Raw genomic sequence first — 16,297 nt, forward strand, 5'->3', positions numbered from 1 at the left:
CTTTTATAGGCCTTCTCCTGGCCCCGCCCACCCCACAAGGGTCACCTGACTCAAGGTGTTATGAGCCAGCTCCGCCCTTCCCAGCCTGCTAGCAGCCGGTCATTGGAGTCCTCAAGTCCACTGGTTCCTGGATCTGGCATCTGTAGGAGACCAGCTGCTAGTCAGTGCAACGAAATGGACCGAGATGGACGGCTGCTTCCCCCGGGGATAAGGCAGTTTCCGGTGTTCTCAGATCACCTGATTGCAGGCCGGGGTTCTCAACTTTGAGGCCCCTGTGTTGATGGGCTACAACAACTTGTAGAAAAGAGGAGAGCTGGTCTTGTGGTAGCAAGCATGACTTGTCCTCTTAAGCTAAGCAGGGTCCACCCTGGATGAATGGGAGACTTGTGTGAAGACTGTAAGTTTTTCCCCTTAGGAGATGGAAACGTGCTGGGAAGAACAGGAGGTTTTAAGTTTCTTCCCTGGCTTCTCCAAGACAGGGCTGAGAGCGATTCCTGCCTGCAACCTTGGAGAAGCCTCTGCCAGTCTGTGAAGACAATACTGAGCTAGATAGACCAATGGTCTGACTCAGTATATGGCAGTTTCCTATGTTCCTAACTCCCACCATCCCCAGCCCTAATGGCCTTAGGTATTAATCCCAAAATTGCAGTGAGGTAGTTGCTGACCAATTAAAGCATTGCCAAGTTGTTGTGAACAAGCCTTTTTGAGTTCTCTAGAACTTCCCTTCAGGCTGGATGCCAAGCCAAGGGCCAGCACAAGGGGCATGTCATTTTAGAATTATTGATCTGATTACTGAGTGTTAAAAATCTGTTGAGAACAATCACAGTTAAAACATGATTATATTCAAAATTTATATATATATATATATATATATATATATATATATATAAATTTTAGATTTTCATTCAGCATATTCAGGTGTAAAAAGTGGTATATCCTACTAATTTCAGAGGCACGATTGTGTATGCAAGATTTGGTATCTGTGCGGGAAGTATGACTTTATTTTGCACAAACATACATACACATTCTTCAAAATATATACAGTCATCCCTCAACAACTGTGGGTTTCCCAATCGTGGTTTTAAGTATCCACTACTGGGATTTTCGGGGGTTTGGGGTGATTTCAAGGGATTCAGAGGTGATGAGGGTGATGGGGGGGGTTGGGGTTATTTCTGGAAGTCCCACCTCACTCCTCTTGCTAACTACAGGTATGACTGATTCTGGGTGGTGGGTGGCATGGTGGTTTTTTGGCTTTTTTCTTTATTTTTTGGTCTTTTCCCGACCATGATCCCCCTAACCCCGTTTCCAATGCATTTCTATTGCTTGCCAACCACGAATTTGGCAACTGCGAGGATTTCCCGGAACAGAACCCTTGCGGTTGGTGAGGGATTACTGTAACAGATAAGCCTAATCCTTTTGCAGGGAAGGGTTGCATTAAATTTAATTGTAAGTGCATTCAGCAGTGCAGGTTTTAATGCTCATTATTTTAGGGAATTGTTCTCCCCAAAAGTGCATCAGATGGAATTTGGCCAGGGGCCCTGAAAGTCCAAACAAGAGCCAGCGAAATGGGCTTGAGGCTGGGGTACCTTTGAGACCAAGCCCCGGGAGTTATTTTGGTACTTTGGAAAGTCCTGCGCTTGGCTGCTCTTGAGTGAAATAATATTGACAGAGCAAAGGTTGCTGGGACGAGCCGGGCCACGAGTGCCGAGTCTGGGGTGCCCCCCTGGGCATCAGGGAGAGAGAGGGGAGAAGGAAGAGGGGGGTCCATCCAGTCCCGGCCCTTGAGCACTTTCCCCGGCCACGGCTTCCACCAGTGGCAAGCTGGCCGCCACACAGCTCTCCTGCTAATCTGGACGCCACCAGCGATGCCGCTGGGGCTAGATTGGGAAATCAGTCGCTGGGCAGACCTTCACTCTTCCCAAACTTTGCCCAGGTCAACCTTTTGACGGACGTCGGAAGTGCAGGAATTTGTGTGGCCCAGCTGCGCATTCAGTCCCATCAGAGAACAAGCGAAGACCGACTCCAAGTTGGAGAATGGCAAGCTCTTTGGTCAAGTAAGTAACTGAAAAGATGGGAGATCTGGCCTTCCAGTGAGCATCTTGGCATGGATTTGGCCATGTGATGGTCCTGGCCTCTGGGGTTCTTGCCTGCTTGATGAAGCCCCACAGAATCCCCCTCCCCGCAAAGGCACCGTTCAGACTATGGAGATCATAACCAGCGCAGGACCATAGGAAGCTGCCATATACTGAGTGGTCCAGCTCAGTATTGTCTACTACACCAAGGGTGCACAACTTAAATGGCCTGGTGGGCCAGAGCCACCCATGACCTGGTGTGTGGGGCCGAGGTCAGTGCATTCATTTACGTTAAAATTAGGAATGGAAGCAATTCTTAGTGGCTTGTGGATTTGCATCAAAGGACCCACAACTTTAACAATGAATACTGGTCAGAAAATAGGCTCTGTCCCTGTCAATCAGTGGGGCACAATCTGGGTGCATGCCAGCCCCAGATTGGAGTTGGAGAATGAAGCAAAAAGGGGAAGAGGGAGGGTTTCACTGGGCTCTGGCCCAGAGCTAGGGGGCACCTAGCGTCAAGGAGCAACTGCACCGAGCCACAGCTGCATGTCAGCTGACAGATCAAGATCTCTGCATGGCTCCTGCTGTTGCTGCAGGATAGTCCTACCTGAGGGCCAGCACAAAAAAGTCCCCGTGGGCTGGATCTGGCCTCTGGGCCCAGGGGTTTAGCTAGGGGAGAGGGGGGCCCATGTTCACCCCTCCCCCGGTGGCCCTTCAGAGTGAGGGAGATAATGAAGAAAATAGGGAGGGGTGGAGCTGGGAGGCCCTCAGGAGATCGGGGGCCCGGGTTCTTTGAACCCATCCGCTCAATTATAGCTACACCCTTGCCTGGGTCTTATGTTGTGCAGGCCGGGTCAACACTGACTGGCAGCAACTCTCCGAGGTTTCAGGCAGGAGTCTTACCCTGCCCTAAGAACATAACAACAGCCTGCTGGATCAGGCCCCAGGCCTATCTAGTCCAGCATCCTGTTTCACATAGTGGCCCACCAGATGCCACCAGAAGTCACAGGCAGGAGTTGAGGGCATGCCTTCTACTCTCCTGCTGTTGCTGCCTTGCAACTGGTATTGAGAGGCCTCTTGCCTCTGAGGCTGGAGGTGGCCAATAGCCACCAGACTAGTAGCCATTGATAGACCTGGCCACCATGAATGTATCCAAGCCCCTTTTCAAGCCACCCAAGCTAGTGGCCAGCACCACATCATGTGGCAGAGAATTCCATAGATTAATTGCGCACTGTGTAAAAAAGTACTTCATTTTGTGGGCCCTAAGTTTCCTAAAAAGCAGTGCCTTTTGTTTCCTTCATTCTATACAGTGTTAAATGTCATGGGTCTCTAATTCCAGAGCTGTCGAATAACCCCCCGCACCCCACAGTCACACCTGGGATTAGGGGCTACACAAACCAGTCGCCCAGATACAAATCCATCCCTGTACACAACTGTGCAGCCTCCAGGATCAATAAACATGACAGATATGAATGTTTCTGGCCAGCAGAATCATCTTAAAGAATTATACAGTGAGAAGCGCTGATTAATGCCATTATAATAATAATTGGCATTCATGTCATGTTCAAAAAACTTTGCTTCTCTTCTGTTTAGAGGCTGTCACCTGAGTAAAGAAATCCTAGTGGAGTGATTGTGTAGGTTTTGGCTGACTAATTAATTGTTTAAATTTGCAGATGGGTGAAAATGATTGTGCTGAAGCAAAAAGCATTCTTTCTTTGCGTTCAGATGGCGCATTTACATTTCACAGTGAATAAGCCCCATTCACACTTTACGTCCAACACTCATGGATACACGCACAGTTATCCATACCTTATGCTGAACGCAGGTACCGCAGTATGCTTCCTGTCTGTACCCTGCATTCGAGAGCCTGTGCCCTGGTTCACTTTTAACATGAGCGCAAGCACAGTCCTTCACACAAACACATGTATGAGTGGATAGACAACTGTACACTCATACAGCATACTGTCTGAACAGGGCTATAATCTCAGAAAAAGAGGCATTCCCTCCTGTATGGGATACAAGGAATCCCTGTTAGAGGAAACACTGCTTGTATTTTATACAATATACATATATGTACGTATGTATGCACTTTATTTATTTATTTATTTATTCGATTTCTATACTGCCCTTCCAAAAATGGCTCAGGGCAGTTTACACAGAGAAATAATAAATAAATAAGATGGATCCCTGTCCCCAGACGGCTCACAATCTAAACAGAAACATAAGATAGACACCAGCAAGAGTCACTGGAGTTACTGTGCTGGGGGTGGATAGGGCCAGTTACTCTCCCCCTGCTAAATAACGAGAATCACCACGTTAAAAGGTGCCTCTTTGCCTAGTTAGCAGGGCTTCTAACACACACACACACACACACACACACACACACACACACACACACACACACGCCATCAGCACATATGGGGATGAAACTTTGTTTGTCGGGTTGTAAACTTTGCAACAACCCTCCAAGGCAGGATGGTGTTTGATCTCCATATTGCAGAGTGAGGACACGAGTGGATTTGGTCAAAGGAGGTGAGATTCAGATGGGGGCCTCAGCCTCTCCGCTGCAGCCCCCCCAAAGGAACATAGGAAGCTGCCATTTACTGAGTCAGACCATTAGTCTATCTAGCTCAGTATTGTCCTCACAGACTGGCAGCAGCTTCTCCAAGGTTCCAGGCAGGAGCCTCTCTCAGCCCTGTCTTGGAGATACTGCCAGGGAGGGAACTGGGAACTTTCTGCTCTTCCCAGAGCGGCTCCATCCCCTGCTGAGGGGAATCTCTTATAGGGCTCACACTTCTAGTCTCCCTTTCCTATGCAACCAGGGTGGACCCTGCTTAGCTAAGGGGACCAGTCATGCCTAGCTGCTCTCCCCCTGGCCTGACTCCACAGAGGCCTCTTCTTCTCCCTCCTCCCCTTCTCACCTGCATCCCTCTGCTGCTGTCCCCCCCCACCCCGTTCCAGCCTAGGCGCCTTGGAAGCCCAGCCCCCAACAGAGCCCAGAGGTGATGAGGAGGCCAGCAGCAAGCCTTGGGATGTGGTGGACCAAGACACAGGAGGCTTCCGGAGAGGTACCTGCCTGCCTGCGGGGAGAACTGCTCTGGCTGCTTGCAATGCCAGGCTGTGTGTGGGCAGGGGGGAGGTCCAAGGAGAAGGATTCTGCCTCCTCCTGGGATGCATCTGGTGGTGGGGTGGCTGGTAGGCAGGAGAGGAGAGGTGGGTGCAGGCCGGGCTCTGCTCTGCGAAGCAGGAGGAGGAGGATCGATCGTGGAGCCAAGAGGAGGCCACCGGCCTGCACTCCCAGACAGAGATGCACCCGGGTGATTTTGGAGCCTGGACCTCAAGGCCTTTGGAGGCCCACCCCCACCCCGCTCTGCAAATTAAGCATCATCCTGCGCTGCTGGGCGACCACACTACCCGGGACAGACCAAAGGGGATTGATGGGGGGGGCAGGGGCTGTGGAGTCCAGGGGTCAGAGCACCTCTGCTCCCAGATCCCCAGGTCGCCCTCCCCTTGAGCTGGTAGGGACTGCCTTGTTTTTGTGGGATGTCCCGAAAGGAAGGGTGGGAGAAATGCATGGGTGGGCTCCAACTTCCGACGAAAGGGCTGTTGGGAATGGGATGCACGGAATGTAAGAGCCATCATCTCAGTGTGCAGCTGGTGGTGGCTTTTTTAGCGACTGCCCATATCGATGGCCAAAGGGAAACCAGCCCCAGCATCAACAGCATCTGCTTCCCCAGTGGGGGTGGGAAGATGCAGCAGGCCAAGAGCCATGCTCAAAAGAAGGCTTGCGGGCGGGCAGCAGGGGGGGTCCCCCCTTGTCCTGGAGCCTGTCGCTTGGCGTTCCTGGTGGCTCCTTCCCCCCCTCCCTCCCTCCCTCTGCCCCTGTGCCCTGAATTCCACACCCCCTTTCTCCTTCACCCGGCAAACACTCCGGTCTGGGGAATCCTGTTGGGGTCTGCTGTGTGGGCAGGGGCCCCAGACAGGAGAGGCTCTCCAGCAGGCTCGGCGGAGGAGCAGCTGGGCTCCCTGCTTGGGCCCCACCACCAGCCAGGGAGGGAGGGCTAATGCGGGGGGAGCCTCACTCTTCTTCTGGCATCCGCAGCGGCGGCAGCAGGGCTGCCTTCGCCCCAGTCGCCCCGGAGACGCATCTGCCCCACCAGCCGCCTCCTCCTGGTGCTGACGGTCTTCTGCGGCCTCCTCAGCCTCTCGGTGGTGATCCTGGGCGTCAAGAGTGAGTGCCTGGCCGTGGGGCAGAGGGAGGAGGACGGAGGAGGCAGCAGCCCCGGGGTGGGGGTGGGGGTGCTGGGCGGAGTGGGGGGCGCTCCTTTGCACAAGGGAGGCCCCGTGCAGCTGGCCGGCAGAGAAGTCCGGCATCAAGCTGGTGGTTGTGGTGGGGGGGGGAATCACTGGGCGCCTGGGCAGGGCAGGGCAAGGCAAGGCAAGGCACAGAGGGCTGCTGGGCGGCAGCAGCAGAGTCACTCCTGGCCGAGCGCGGTCTGGGAGGGCGAGGCTGCGGCTGTGTGGGCAGAGGGAGGGAGGGAGGGAGGGAGTGGGCGAGGCAGCACCAGCGGGGCAGGGATGGAGAGAGGAGGAGGAGGCTGCCAAGCCAGAGCCAGGCGCGGATGAAGCGGGTCTGCAGAAAAGGTACCCCCAAAGCAGCGCAAGCGGGGAGGAGGCGGCGAGAGGAGGAGGAAAGAGGGGGCCGCCGGCGCTCCCTGCGCGGCCTGCACAAGGGGGTCCTCCCGGGTCCCACCCCTGGCAGCAGCTCCAGGCTCTCCCGCGGGATGCCCAGGGGTGACGTGACTCCTGCGGCTTTCAGATATGTCGAATGTGGGTGGCTTAAAGCCCGGCGCAAACAAGGGATTGTTCCCCCCTCCGTCCTTTGACCGGGGGTGGGGCTCCGCTCCCGTGAGCCCTGAAAACCCCGACTCGTGTCTGGAGGGCTCCCCCAGAGCTCTCAGGGAGGGGCTGCGACCCCAAAGCGGGACCAGGTGAGAAGGCCCACCTGCCCTTCCGTGGCTAAGCCAAGCACAACCGCCACCTGGGAACGCCCCACGCGGGCCAGTCTGGGGAAGGCAGACTCCTGCTGCTAGTGCCGCCGCCGGCCTGAGACCGCCTTGGAGGGCCACGGCCAGACCAGTCCCTCAGGGACTCTGGCTGGAGCAAGGGCCCGACCCCGGCCCAGCGGGAGAAGGCGGCAGCTCCCGAGGGGCCTGTGAGAGGAGGCAGGCAGGTGTGCCTGGGGAGGTGTGAGTGGGCCAGGTGGAGGTCGGTGCCGGCGGAAAGAGGGTCCAGGGAGGGGGAGCAGAAGGCCAGCCAGACGAGCCTGCAAGGCCAGGAGAGGGGTCCGTCCTGCTGCTTCCACACTGGGGTCTCTGCTTCCTGCCAGGGGCTCACCTCGGCACAGGCCAGCAAGGCGCGCGGGAGGCCCTTCAGAGCTTCAACGTGACCTTCTCGAAGGGGCTGCTTGGCGGCCAGCACAAGGGTGAGTGACTGGGCAGGGGGGCGATCGGGAGGGGCCGAGGCAGACGCCAGGCCCCTGGGGCGGGAGGTCTCTGGGGTGGCAGCCGGGCCTGTGCCTGAAGAGCCACAGGGGCCAGGCCTTGGGAGGGGAGGACGTGGCCCCTGCCTGCCTGCCTGCCTGCCACACAGGGGCCCAGCCCAGCAGGTAAGAATCCCTGGGCAGAAGAGAAAAGAAGGGGCTCTTGCCGCTTGTTGGGGGGGGGCAGGGGCGGGAGATAGCCCTGCCCTGGCACGCCCCTCGTTGGGAGGGGGATAGCTCCGTCCTGACACGCCCCTCCTCTTGCCCATTCTAGAGAACAGCACCAGATCCAAGCTGAAGGTGCTGGAGACAATGCTGAGCAGCCTGGGAAACAAGATGGAGAAAGGTGGGTGGCAGCGGAGAGTGTGTGTGAGAGCGAGAGGCAGCTGCTTTGCATGGCCCAACAGGGCATGTGGCGCATGTTGAGAAGGCAGCTCAGACAGACCTGAGGTCTCTGGCAAGCAGGCTTGGCCAGCCCTTCGCACCACCGCACATGAATGAAGATGCCCGTTGCTCAACCTGAGTTGCCCCAACTTCAGCTCTAAGCCACAAGCTATGCATTACATCAAGTACCTCTTTGCCCTGGCAGCAGCTGCTGTTTAGAGAACAAGAACGCAAGGGCAAAGATGCAGGGTGTGTGTGTGTGTGTGTGTGTGTGTGCGCGCATATGAACTTGCATGCAGTCCACTTTAGATGAGGACTATGGTGGGGACAAAGGGGAAATCGCCTCTCTCCCTGCACCGCAGTCCTGAACCGGTAAATCTGCTTAGGGCAGAAGTTTTCAACTGTAGGTCCCCAGATGTTGCTGGACTACAATTCCCATCATCTCCAGCCCCAATGGCTTTGAGGGATGATAGGAGTCATAGTCTAGCAACATCTGGGGACCCAAGGCTCAGATGCCCAGGCTTAGGACCTTACCTGAATGAATGTAGCGACGGAGTTAGTTCTTGAGTTTGCTTTCATCATGGGCCAAAGTAGTGGAGACACTGAGGGCGGGGCCTGGTGGTTGGGGTGGGGCTTAAGGCTTGGGGCAGGGCCCTTTGAGAGTATGGGTGGGGCTTAAGCCTCCCACTCTCTGAGCTGGCCACCGCTCTCTCCTTGACTGCGTCTTTCTACTCTCCCAGTCAAGACCCGGCTGAAAAACCATCTGGATTCCTTGCAGCGAGACTCCAGAATTTTCCATTGTGACTTAGTAGAGCTGAAAAGCAATGGTAAAAACCAAGGAAGTATGGGGGGGGGTGTTTGCTGCTAGGGGTGGTGGTTAGTGGGGCTGTCCCCTTCTCCCTCCCCAGCTTGGCCCTTCTGATGCCCTAAGGAGAGGAGAGCTGGTCTTGTGGCAGCCAGCATGACTTCTCCCCTTAGCTAAACAGGGTCTGCCCTGGTTGGATATGAATGGGAGACTTGATGTGTGAGCACTGGAAGATCTTCCCCTCAGAGGATGGAGCCGCACTGGGAAGAATATCTAGGTTCCAAGTTCTTGGCATCTCCAAGACAGGGCTGAGAGAGATTCCTGCCTGCAACCTTGGAGAAGCCGCTGCCAGTCTGTGTAGACAATACTGAGCTAGATAGACCAAGGGTCTGACTCAGTATGTGGTAGTTTCCTATGTTCCTAAATGTACGCATCATTGCTGCAGATGCTAGGATTATCAGGGTTGACCAGTTCTTGGTCAACTGGCGGGTGGGGGAGGGGCGGCGGTGAGGATGTTGAATGGCCACCCCCAATGCATGTGGTGGGAGCAGAGCTGGAAGGGCCTACAGGTCACAACGGTGGCTCACGCAGCAGTTCCACAGGGCCATGTGCAGGCCTGGTTGCTGTCTCCAGATCCCAGAGGGTTGTAATGTCCAGACTGGGTTTTCCTGGGCTTGGAAGGATGCTAGCTCAGCCTCTTCTTAAGTGAGTTAAGAAGGGTTGTCTAGTGGTGAGACGGTTGAGGAGGCCTGCGGAGGCATAAGGTCAGAGTCCCTTGACTCGGCTGTGGGGCAGTGGGGTGACCCTGTGGCAGCGAGTCACTAGGCCCATTCACACGTTCATGAGTAGGGTAGGTCAAGCGAGCTACCCTCATCCAAGAGCTTTGGGTGCTCCCAATTTGGGATCATCTGCAAGGGGAAAGCAAGGGTCGGAGGTGCCCACAGTGATCGTCTGCTAAGCGGCAGCTGGGTCAGGGGGCTTTGTCCCGTCCCCCACCCCTGCAGCTGGACCCGGCTCTTTAATGAGGTAGAGGAAAAGCTCTCAATTCAATCCAGTTCCTTTATTACAATCACAGACCAGGAAAAGCTCTCCGCCCCAGCTGCCGCTTAGCATGAGATCACTGTTGGTGCCTCCAAGCTCGTTTCCCCCTTGCAGATGATCAAACACCAGGAGTTCAGGCAGCTTCCGAACGTGGGTAGGATGCTGGCCCTACCCTACTAAAGATCGTGAGGAGGACTGCCCTCCTGTCTTCCTAGCTTTCATGCATCGGAGGACCAAGATGGCGGGAGGGAGAATCATGTATGCCATGTATGTTGGGAGTGCTCCAGCCCAAGGCCATTGTGGCTGGGGATGATGGGAGTTGTAGTCCAGCAACATCTGAGAGTCCAAGTTTGAGAACCCCCAACATATTCTATCTTGACGTCCTTGGAGGAAAGGTGAGATAAAACCACAGTCCATGAACCATGTGACAGCTATTCTGTGCCTTTCGGCCCAGCAGGGCCTTTGAGGCGGCTTGCAAGACATGAGCCCAGGAGAATCCCTGGTAAAATCAAATAAAATTGATAAACCTCAGCAGAAGCACGTTCCTGAAACCAGCAGCATACGGCAGTCATCTTAGCCCACGGCTCCTGAGACCACCTGGAAGGGCAAAATGGGCTACCTGGCCCATTTCCCTGGGAGCAGGGTTCTACAAACATGGCAAGAGTCACCACTGAAAAGGCCCTGCCCCTCGTAAAGAAAGGCAGAGAAAACCAAGATGAGCAAGTTGCACCTAGCAGCAAGAAATGGTGCACGTTTATTGCATGGGAGTCGCTCTCCATGAGCCTGAAAGAGCCTGGAGGCCTCTCTCATCACTGCTTGGTCCAGATCCTTCTAGGGAGCCCACAAGCAGGGCAGGAAGGCAGGCACTCTCTCCCGCTCTCCCGTCTCCCCCCAGCTACTAGGGAGGTATCTCAAAATAGGTAGACCTGGAAAAGGTGTGGAAGAGGGCAACCCAGGGGCCTGGAGTACATTCCTTAGAAGGCCGGGCTACAGCATCTGGGGCTTTCTAGTTTGGAAAAGAGGCAACTAAGAACATAGGAAGCTGCCATATGCTGAGTCAGACCCTTGGTCCATCTAGTTCAGTATTGTCTTCACAGACTGGCAGCAACTTCTCCAAGGTTGCAGGAAGGCATCTTCTCTCTCGGCCCGATCTTGGAGATGCTGCCCGGGAGGAACCACCTGCTCTCCCCAGTGCGGCTCCATCCCCTGAGGGGAAGATCTTCCAGTGCTGCTCACACTTCTAGTCTCCCATTCCTATGCAACATGGCCAGACCCTGCTTAGCTAAGGGGACAAGTCGTGCTTGCTGCCACAAGACCAGCTCTCCTCTCCTACGGGGGGGACTTGATCAAGGTATATAAAATTATGCAGGGAGTGGAGAGCGTGGACAGAGAGAATTATTCTCCCTCTCACATAATACCAAAACCAGGGGTCATCATCCCATGAAACTGAAGGCTATAGGCCACCTCCAGCCCCAGAGGCAAGATGCCTCCTAATCCCAGTTTCAGGGGAGCAGCAGCCGCAGCAGCAGCAGGAGGGAGGGCCATCCCTCCCCAGAGGCACCTGGCGGGCCGCTGTGGGAAACAGGAGGCTGGACCAGATGGGCTTCCTTGGGCCTGGTCCAGCAGGGCTGTCCTTAGGTTCGCTTCATGTGGAGGCTCCATATTTCTCCATCACGGACTCTTCTCCCACACCAGGCAGCAAAACCGGCTGTTGCCCAAAGAACTGGGCGATTTTCCACCAGAGCTGCTATTGGACGACTCGGATGAGGCTGCCATGGGAAGAGGCGAAACTTGACTGTGAGAAAAAGTCTGCCCACCTGGTGATCATCAACTCACCTGACGAGAAGGTGAGTGGCGTGAGCTTGGCAGCCCTTGGTCCTCCAGGAGGGGGATCTGGAAGGGGTGGGAAGGGAGCCCCCCCCACCAAGGCACCCTCCCTGGAGAAGCAGCGCCGGGGCTTAGGCTGTCTTTTCTTGTGCTAGGCTTTTGTGAATCAGCACAAGAGGTCGGACATCTGGATTGGCTTGACGGATTCTAGCGGCAGCTGGAAGTGGGTGGATGGATCGTCCTACTCGCTTCGACAAGAGTGAGCTCAGTTCCTTATCCTTCTCGCCCTCCCAATATTACTCCCCTTCCCAGGGAGGAAGTTGACTGTCCACTGGTGCATCTAATCTTAGTTCCTATCAGTACCCCACAAAAGATTTCCGGAAGAGAACTTGGAGATGAAGCCTTAGCTCAGTGGCAGAGGAGCATCCGCTTGGCAGGCAGAAAGCCCTCAGGTTCAGTCTCCAGGTGAGGTTGGGAAAGAAGACTCCTGCCTGAAACCTTGGAGAGCCGCTGCCAGTCAGTGTAGACAGTACTTAGCTAGCTGGACCAAGGGTCTGACTCAGGAGAAGGCAGCTACCTATAGAGGTAGGAACATAGGAAGCTGCCTTCTACCAAGTCAGACCATTGGGCCATCTAGCCACAGACTGGCCATGGCTTCTCCAAGGTTGCAGGCAGGACTCGGAGTCTCTCTCAGCCCTATCTGGAGATGCTGTCAGGGAGGGGCCTTGGGACCTTCTGCATGCAAGTATGCAGATGCTCTCCCCAGAGCGGCCCCATCCCCTGAGGGGAATACCTTCGACTTCCAGAGCCCACACATGTAGTCTCTCATTCAAATGCAAAGCAGGACAGACCCTGCTTTGCAGAAGGGACAGTCCGTGCTTCCTACCACAAGACCAGCTCTGCTCTCAGCCATTGCTTCTGTGAGTGCCATCAGGGACGGAGCACGGCTGGTCTTTTGCAGGAAAGCCGTGCAAAATTTCACTGCCAATACCAGCGAGGCGGGTGTTCAGGAAATTCTGAATTAGAATTTTTTTTAGAAAAATTGGCTGAGCATGTTTCCATGGCTTAGAGAAGAGAACCAAAAAAGTACTCTGCATTAACTGTATAATGATTTCAAACGTTTGCCATGAGTGTTTGAACTGAAGTATTGTATTAGAAGAGTAAAGCACATTGAATATGGTTTAAATTTACATCCAAAAATGTACAGCTTGAGTTGGAAATTACGTGTATGCTTCTAAATATTCTGAGACCTGACAACTCAAGAGCATGCACTTTTTAAATGTTGTTTACATGTTACAAGTGAAATTACAAGGAAATTAAAAATGCCATACAAATGTTTAAAAAATTACATAGAGGAATTACAAGCAAGCAGGTTCAGGGTTCTTCCTTCCACCAGTGGCTCTCAGACAGAGAGTGGATGGCCGCTTGTCAGGAATGCTGTAGCAGATTCCTGTACTAGGCAGGACTGGAACAGGGGGTCCCAACAAGGGGTACTAGTACCCCTAAGGGCTCTTGAAGGGCTCCCAAGGGGTATCCAGAGCCCTCCTGCCTCTTCACTCTCTGAAGCCTGAAGCCAACCCATCCTCAGCAATGTGAGGTAGTTAGGTGAAGACCCACCTCCTCTGCTCCCGATTGGCTGGCTGTGGGCTGAAGCTCAGCACACCCCTCCCTTCAGCCTGATTGACAGCCTTCAGAAAATTAGCACCGAGTGCTCCCACTGAAACCAATTCTGGTCCCATTAATTTCAATAAGACTGCTTATGAGTAACTTGGTATGGATGTGAGCCAGTGACTGGAATAGCCTGTCTCCTTAACTGTAACACTTAAATGTATGTGCATGTGCGCGCACACCCAAACTCTTTATGGCATACCTGAGCTGGAGGTTTTTGAAGGGGTAGACTTGTTTTAAAAGGGTGGGAACCCCTGGACTAGATGACCTCTGAGGGTGCCTTCCAGCATCCAATATAGCAAGTCTGGTGCAGCGGGGAAGTAATTTGCCTAGCGAGCAAGAGGTTGCCGGTTCAAATCCCCGCTGCTTTGTTTCCCAGACTATGGGAAACACCTACATTGGGCAGCAGTGATACAGGAAGATGCTGAAAGGCATCATCTCATACTGCGTGGGAGGAAGCAATGGTCAACCCCTCCTGTATTCTACCAAAGACAACCACATGACCCTGTGGGCGCCAGGAGTCGACACCGACTCAATGGCGCAACTTTACCTTTACCTTTCGTTTCAGTCTGCTGCTTTTAACTCTGCATTTACGTGTGAAATTAGATGAACGCTAATAGGTTATACCCTGAATATCTTTGCTCTTTACATGCACATTTAAATTTTAAAATTACATCCACGTTTGAATACCAAGGGCTATTCATAAAATAATTGCCCGTGAATTACATTACTCACCCATAGATTTTCATGGCTTTTCTGTTGCTGGTTGCTGCAAGAGGTTGAACTGGGTTGCCTCTTCCCAAGAGGGCTTCAGAGCTTCCATTTGGAGTTCTAAGTGAGGGTAGAATCTGTAGCCATGGTTTGGAAACCATGCTGGGTTAATTAATTCAAAATATTACACCCGTTTTCTGCAGTGCCACAAGAACACATCTGTAAAAACGCCACAGCTTTCTTTTATAGATCCGATGGTCTATTAGTGGCTATTAGGTATATGGAGCAGGTATACGGAGCCTCCTTGTTCAGAGGCAGTGTACCCCTGAATACCAGTTGCAGGGGAGCAATGAGGGAGGGGGACTGCCGTTTTCCAGTCCTGGCTGTGGCCTTCCGTGAGGCCCCTGCGATCCAGCTGGGGTCGTCTTGTTTGATGCTCTTTTCTCTCTCTCTTGTCCCCGTTCTTTTTAGGGACTGGGGTGAAGGTCAGCCAGACCACTGGTATGGCCACGGCCTTGGTGGCGGGGAAGACTGCGTTCAAATGTTCGCCAGTGGCCAATGGAACGACAACCACTGCTCGCGTCCTCTCCCCTGGATGTGTGAACTGGAGCTGAACGCCTAGCATGAAGCAAATGCAAACCCTCCGAGTCCTGCAGAGAGTCCCATATAACCGATTTTATCATCATCTTTGTATAGAATCGGCTAAGACAGGCTGCCCTCAGCCACCCCACTTTCTCGTCAGCGATTGGCTGCTTGGGGTGAATGTCACAGAATGTTCATGAGCATTCCAACTGGGGGGCGGGGGGAGTAGAAGGGTTGGTCACATACTACATACATGCGCCAGGGTATTCCAGTGCACAGAGCATTGGGTGGTCCTCCTGAATTCTGATCCCACTTTTGGCATGGACTCAACTGGGTCAAGTCAGACAGCCTGATCTGTTTTATTGTTTACATTTATATCCTGCTCTTCCTCCAAGGAGCCCAGAGCAATGTACATGGTTATGTTTATCCTCACAACAACCCTGTGAGGTAGGTTAAGATACGTGACTGGCCCAGAGTCACCCAGTGAGTTTCATGGCTGAATGGGGATTTGAACTCGGGTCTTCCCGGTCCTAGTCCAATACTCTCTAACCACTTCACCACACTGGTCTTTTAAAAGTAGGAATCAGGTTTGTGTGTGTAAGACAGAGGTTCTCAAGCTTGAGTCCCCGTTGTTCTTGGACTACAACTTCCATCATCCCCAGCCACAATGGCCTTTGGGGGATGGGAGTTGCAGTCCAAGAACTACAGGGGACTCAAGCTTGAGAATCCCTGTGTATTGGGTGGAAAGCTGGTCTTGTGGAAGCATCGTTGAATTGTCCTCTTTGCTAAGCAGGGTCCACCCTGGTTTGCATATGAATGGGAGACTACATTTGAACACTGTAAGATATCTCCCTCAGGGTCTGGGGCCGCTCTGGGAAGAGCCCCGGCCTGCTTGCATGCAGAAGGTCCCAATTTTCCTCCCTAGCAGCATCTCCAAGACAGGGCTGAGAGAGGAGATTCCTGCCTGCAACCTTGGAGAAGCCGCTTCCAGTCTGTGTAGACAATCCTGAACTAGATGGACCAAGGGGTCTGACTCAGTAGAAGGCAGCTTCCTCTGTCCCTATGTCAAGGAGAGTATGAGCAGTATTGTGATCCAACCCTAACCCTTCTGGGTAGGAGTCTGTTGGGTTGTGAATTGAAATCTATATCCATCTATGCTTAAACAGTTAATAAAGTTATTTTTTAAAGCATAGCATTTTTTGAGTATTGCATTTCTTCGCAAGGAGCCTCATGGCAAGGAGATCGGTTTCCAGAGCAGTCAGGGTTTGTTCTCGCTCCTGCTGTGCCTGTGCAGGGACACGGGTTCAGGCCTCGGCCTCTGCAGTGGAAAATGCGCAGGGGCAGAGGGAGGCCCCTCTTTGCCTGAGGAGGCGGCCCTGGAGAGCCACAGATAGGCCCTGTGCCCCGGATTGCACAGAAGGTGCTGCCCCACACCTGCCTTTGCTTTCATGTCAGGTTGTGGCGACATTCAGCAGGGCACCTGGTTCCACTTTCCCTGGCATCAGATGGGGAAAAACAGCACCTGTTGGATCCCTGCCCACTGTGGAGCTGTTAAAGCCACAGACAGGTGGCATCGTGCTGCAGGGATGGGCAGGGCCACAGTCCTGGTGCTTTCCCCCCTCCAGGGTCTCAGCAGGGACGCAAAACCTTTGGCTTTCTCCATGG

The 16,297-nt window shown here is 53.7% G+C and overlaps 1 protein-coding gene across 1 annotated transcript; it reads left to right on the forward strand.

Annotated features, from left to right (window-relative positions):
* The first annotated feature begins 174 nt into the window (after positions 1-174).
* LOC128329509 (asialoglycoprotein receptor 1-like) lies at positions 175-15,824 on the forward strand. Its single transcript, XM_053260868.1, has 11 exons — positions 175-222; positions 383-397; positions 1,934-2,054; positions 5,039-5,140; positions 6,175-6,303; positions 7,462-7,557; positions 7,889-7,960; positions 8,739-8,825; positions 11,540-11,691; positions 11,827-11,930; positions 14,522-15,824. The coding sequence occupies exons 1-11, from the start codon at positions 175-177 to the stop codon at positions 14,670-14,672; spliced, it is 1,077 nt and encodes a 358-aa protein (XP_053116843.1). The 3' UTR covers positions 14,673-15,824.
* The last annotated feature ends 473 nt before the right edge of the window (positions 15,825-16,297 follow it).

Source organism: Hemicordylus capensis, chromosome 6 (genome assembly GCF_027244095.1).
Source record: "Hemicordylus capensis ecotype Gifberg chromosome 6, rHemCap1.1.pri, whole genome shotgun sequence".
Taxonomy (NCBI): domain Eukaryota; kingdom Metazoa; phylum Chordata; class Lepidosauria; order Squamata; family Cordylidae; genus Hemicordylus; species Hemicordylus capensis.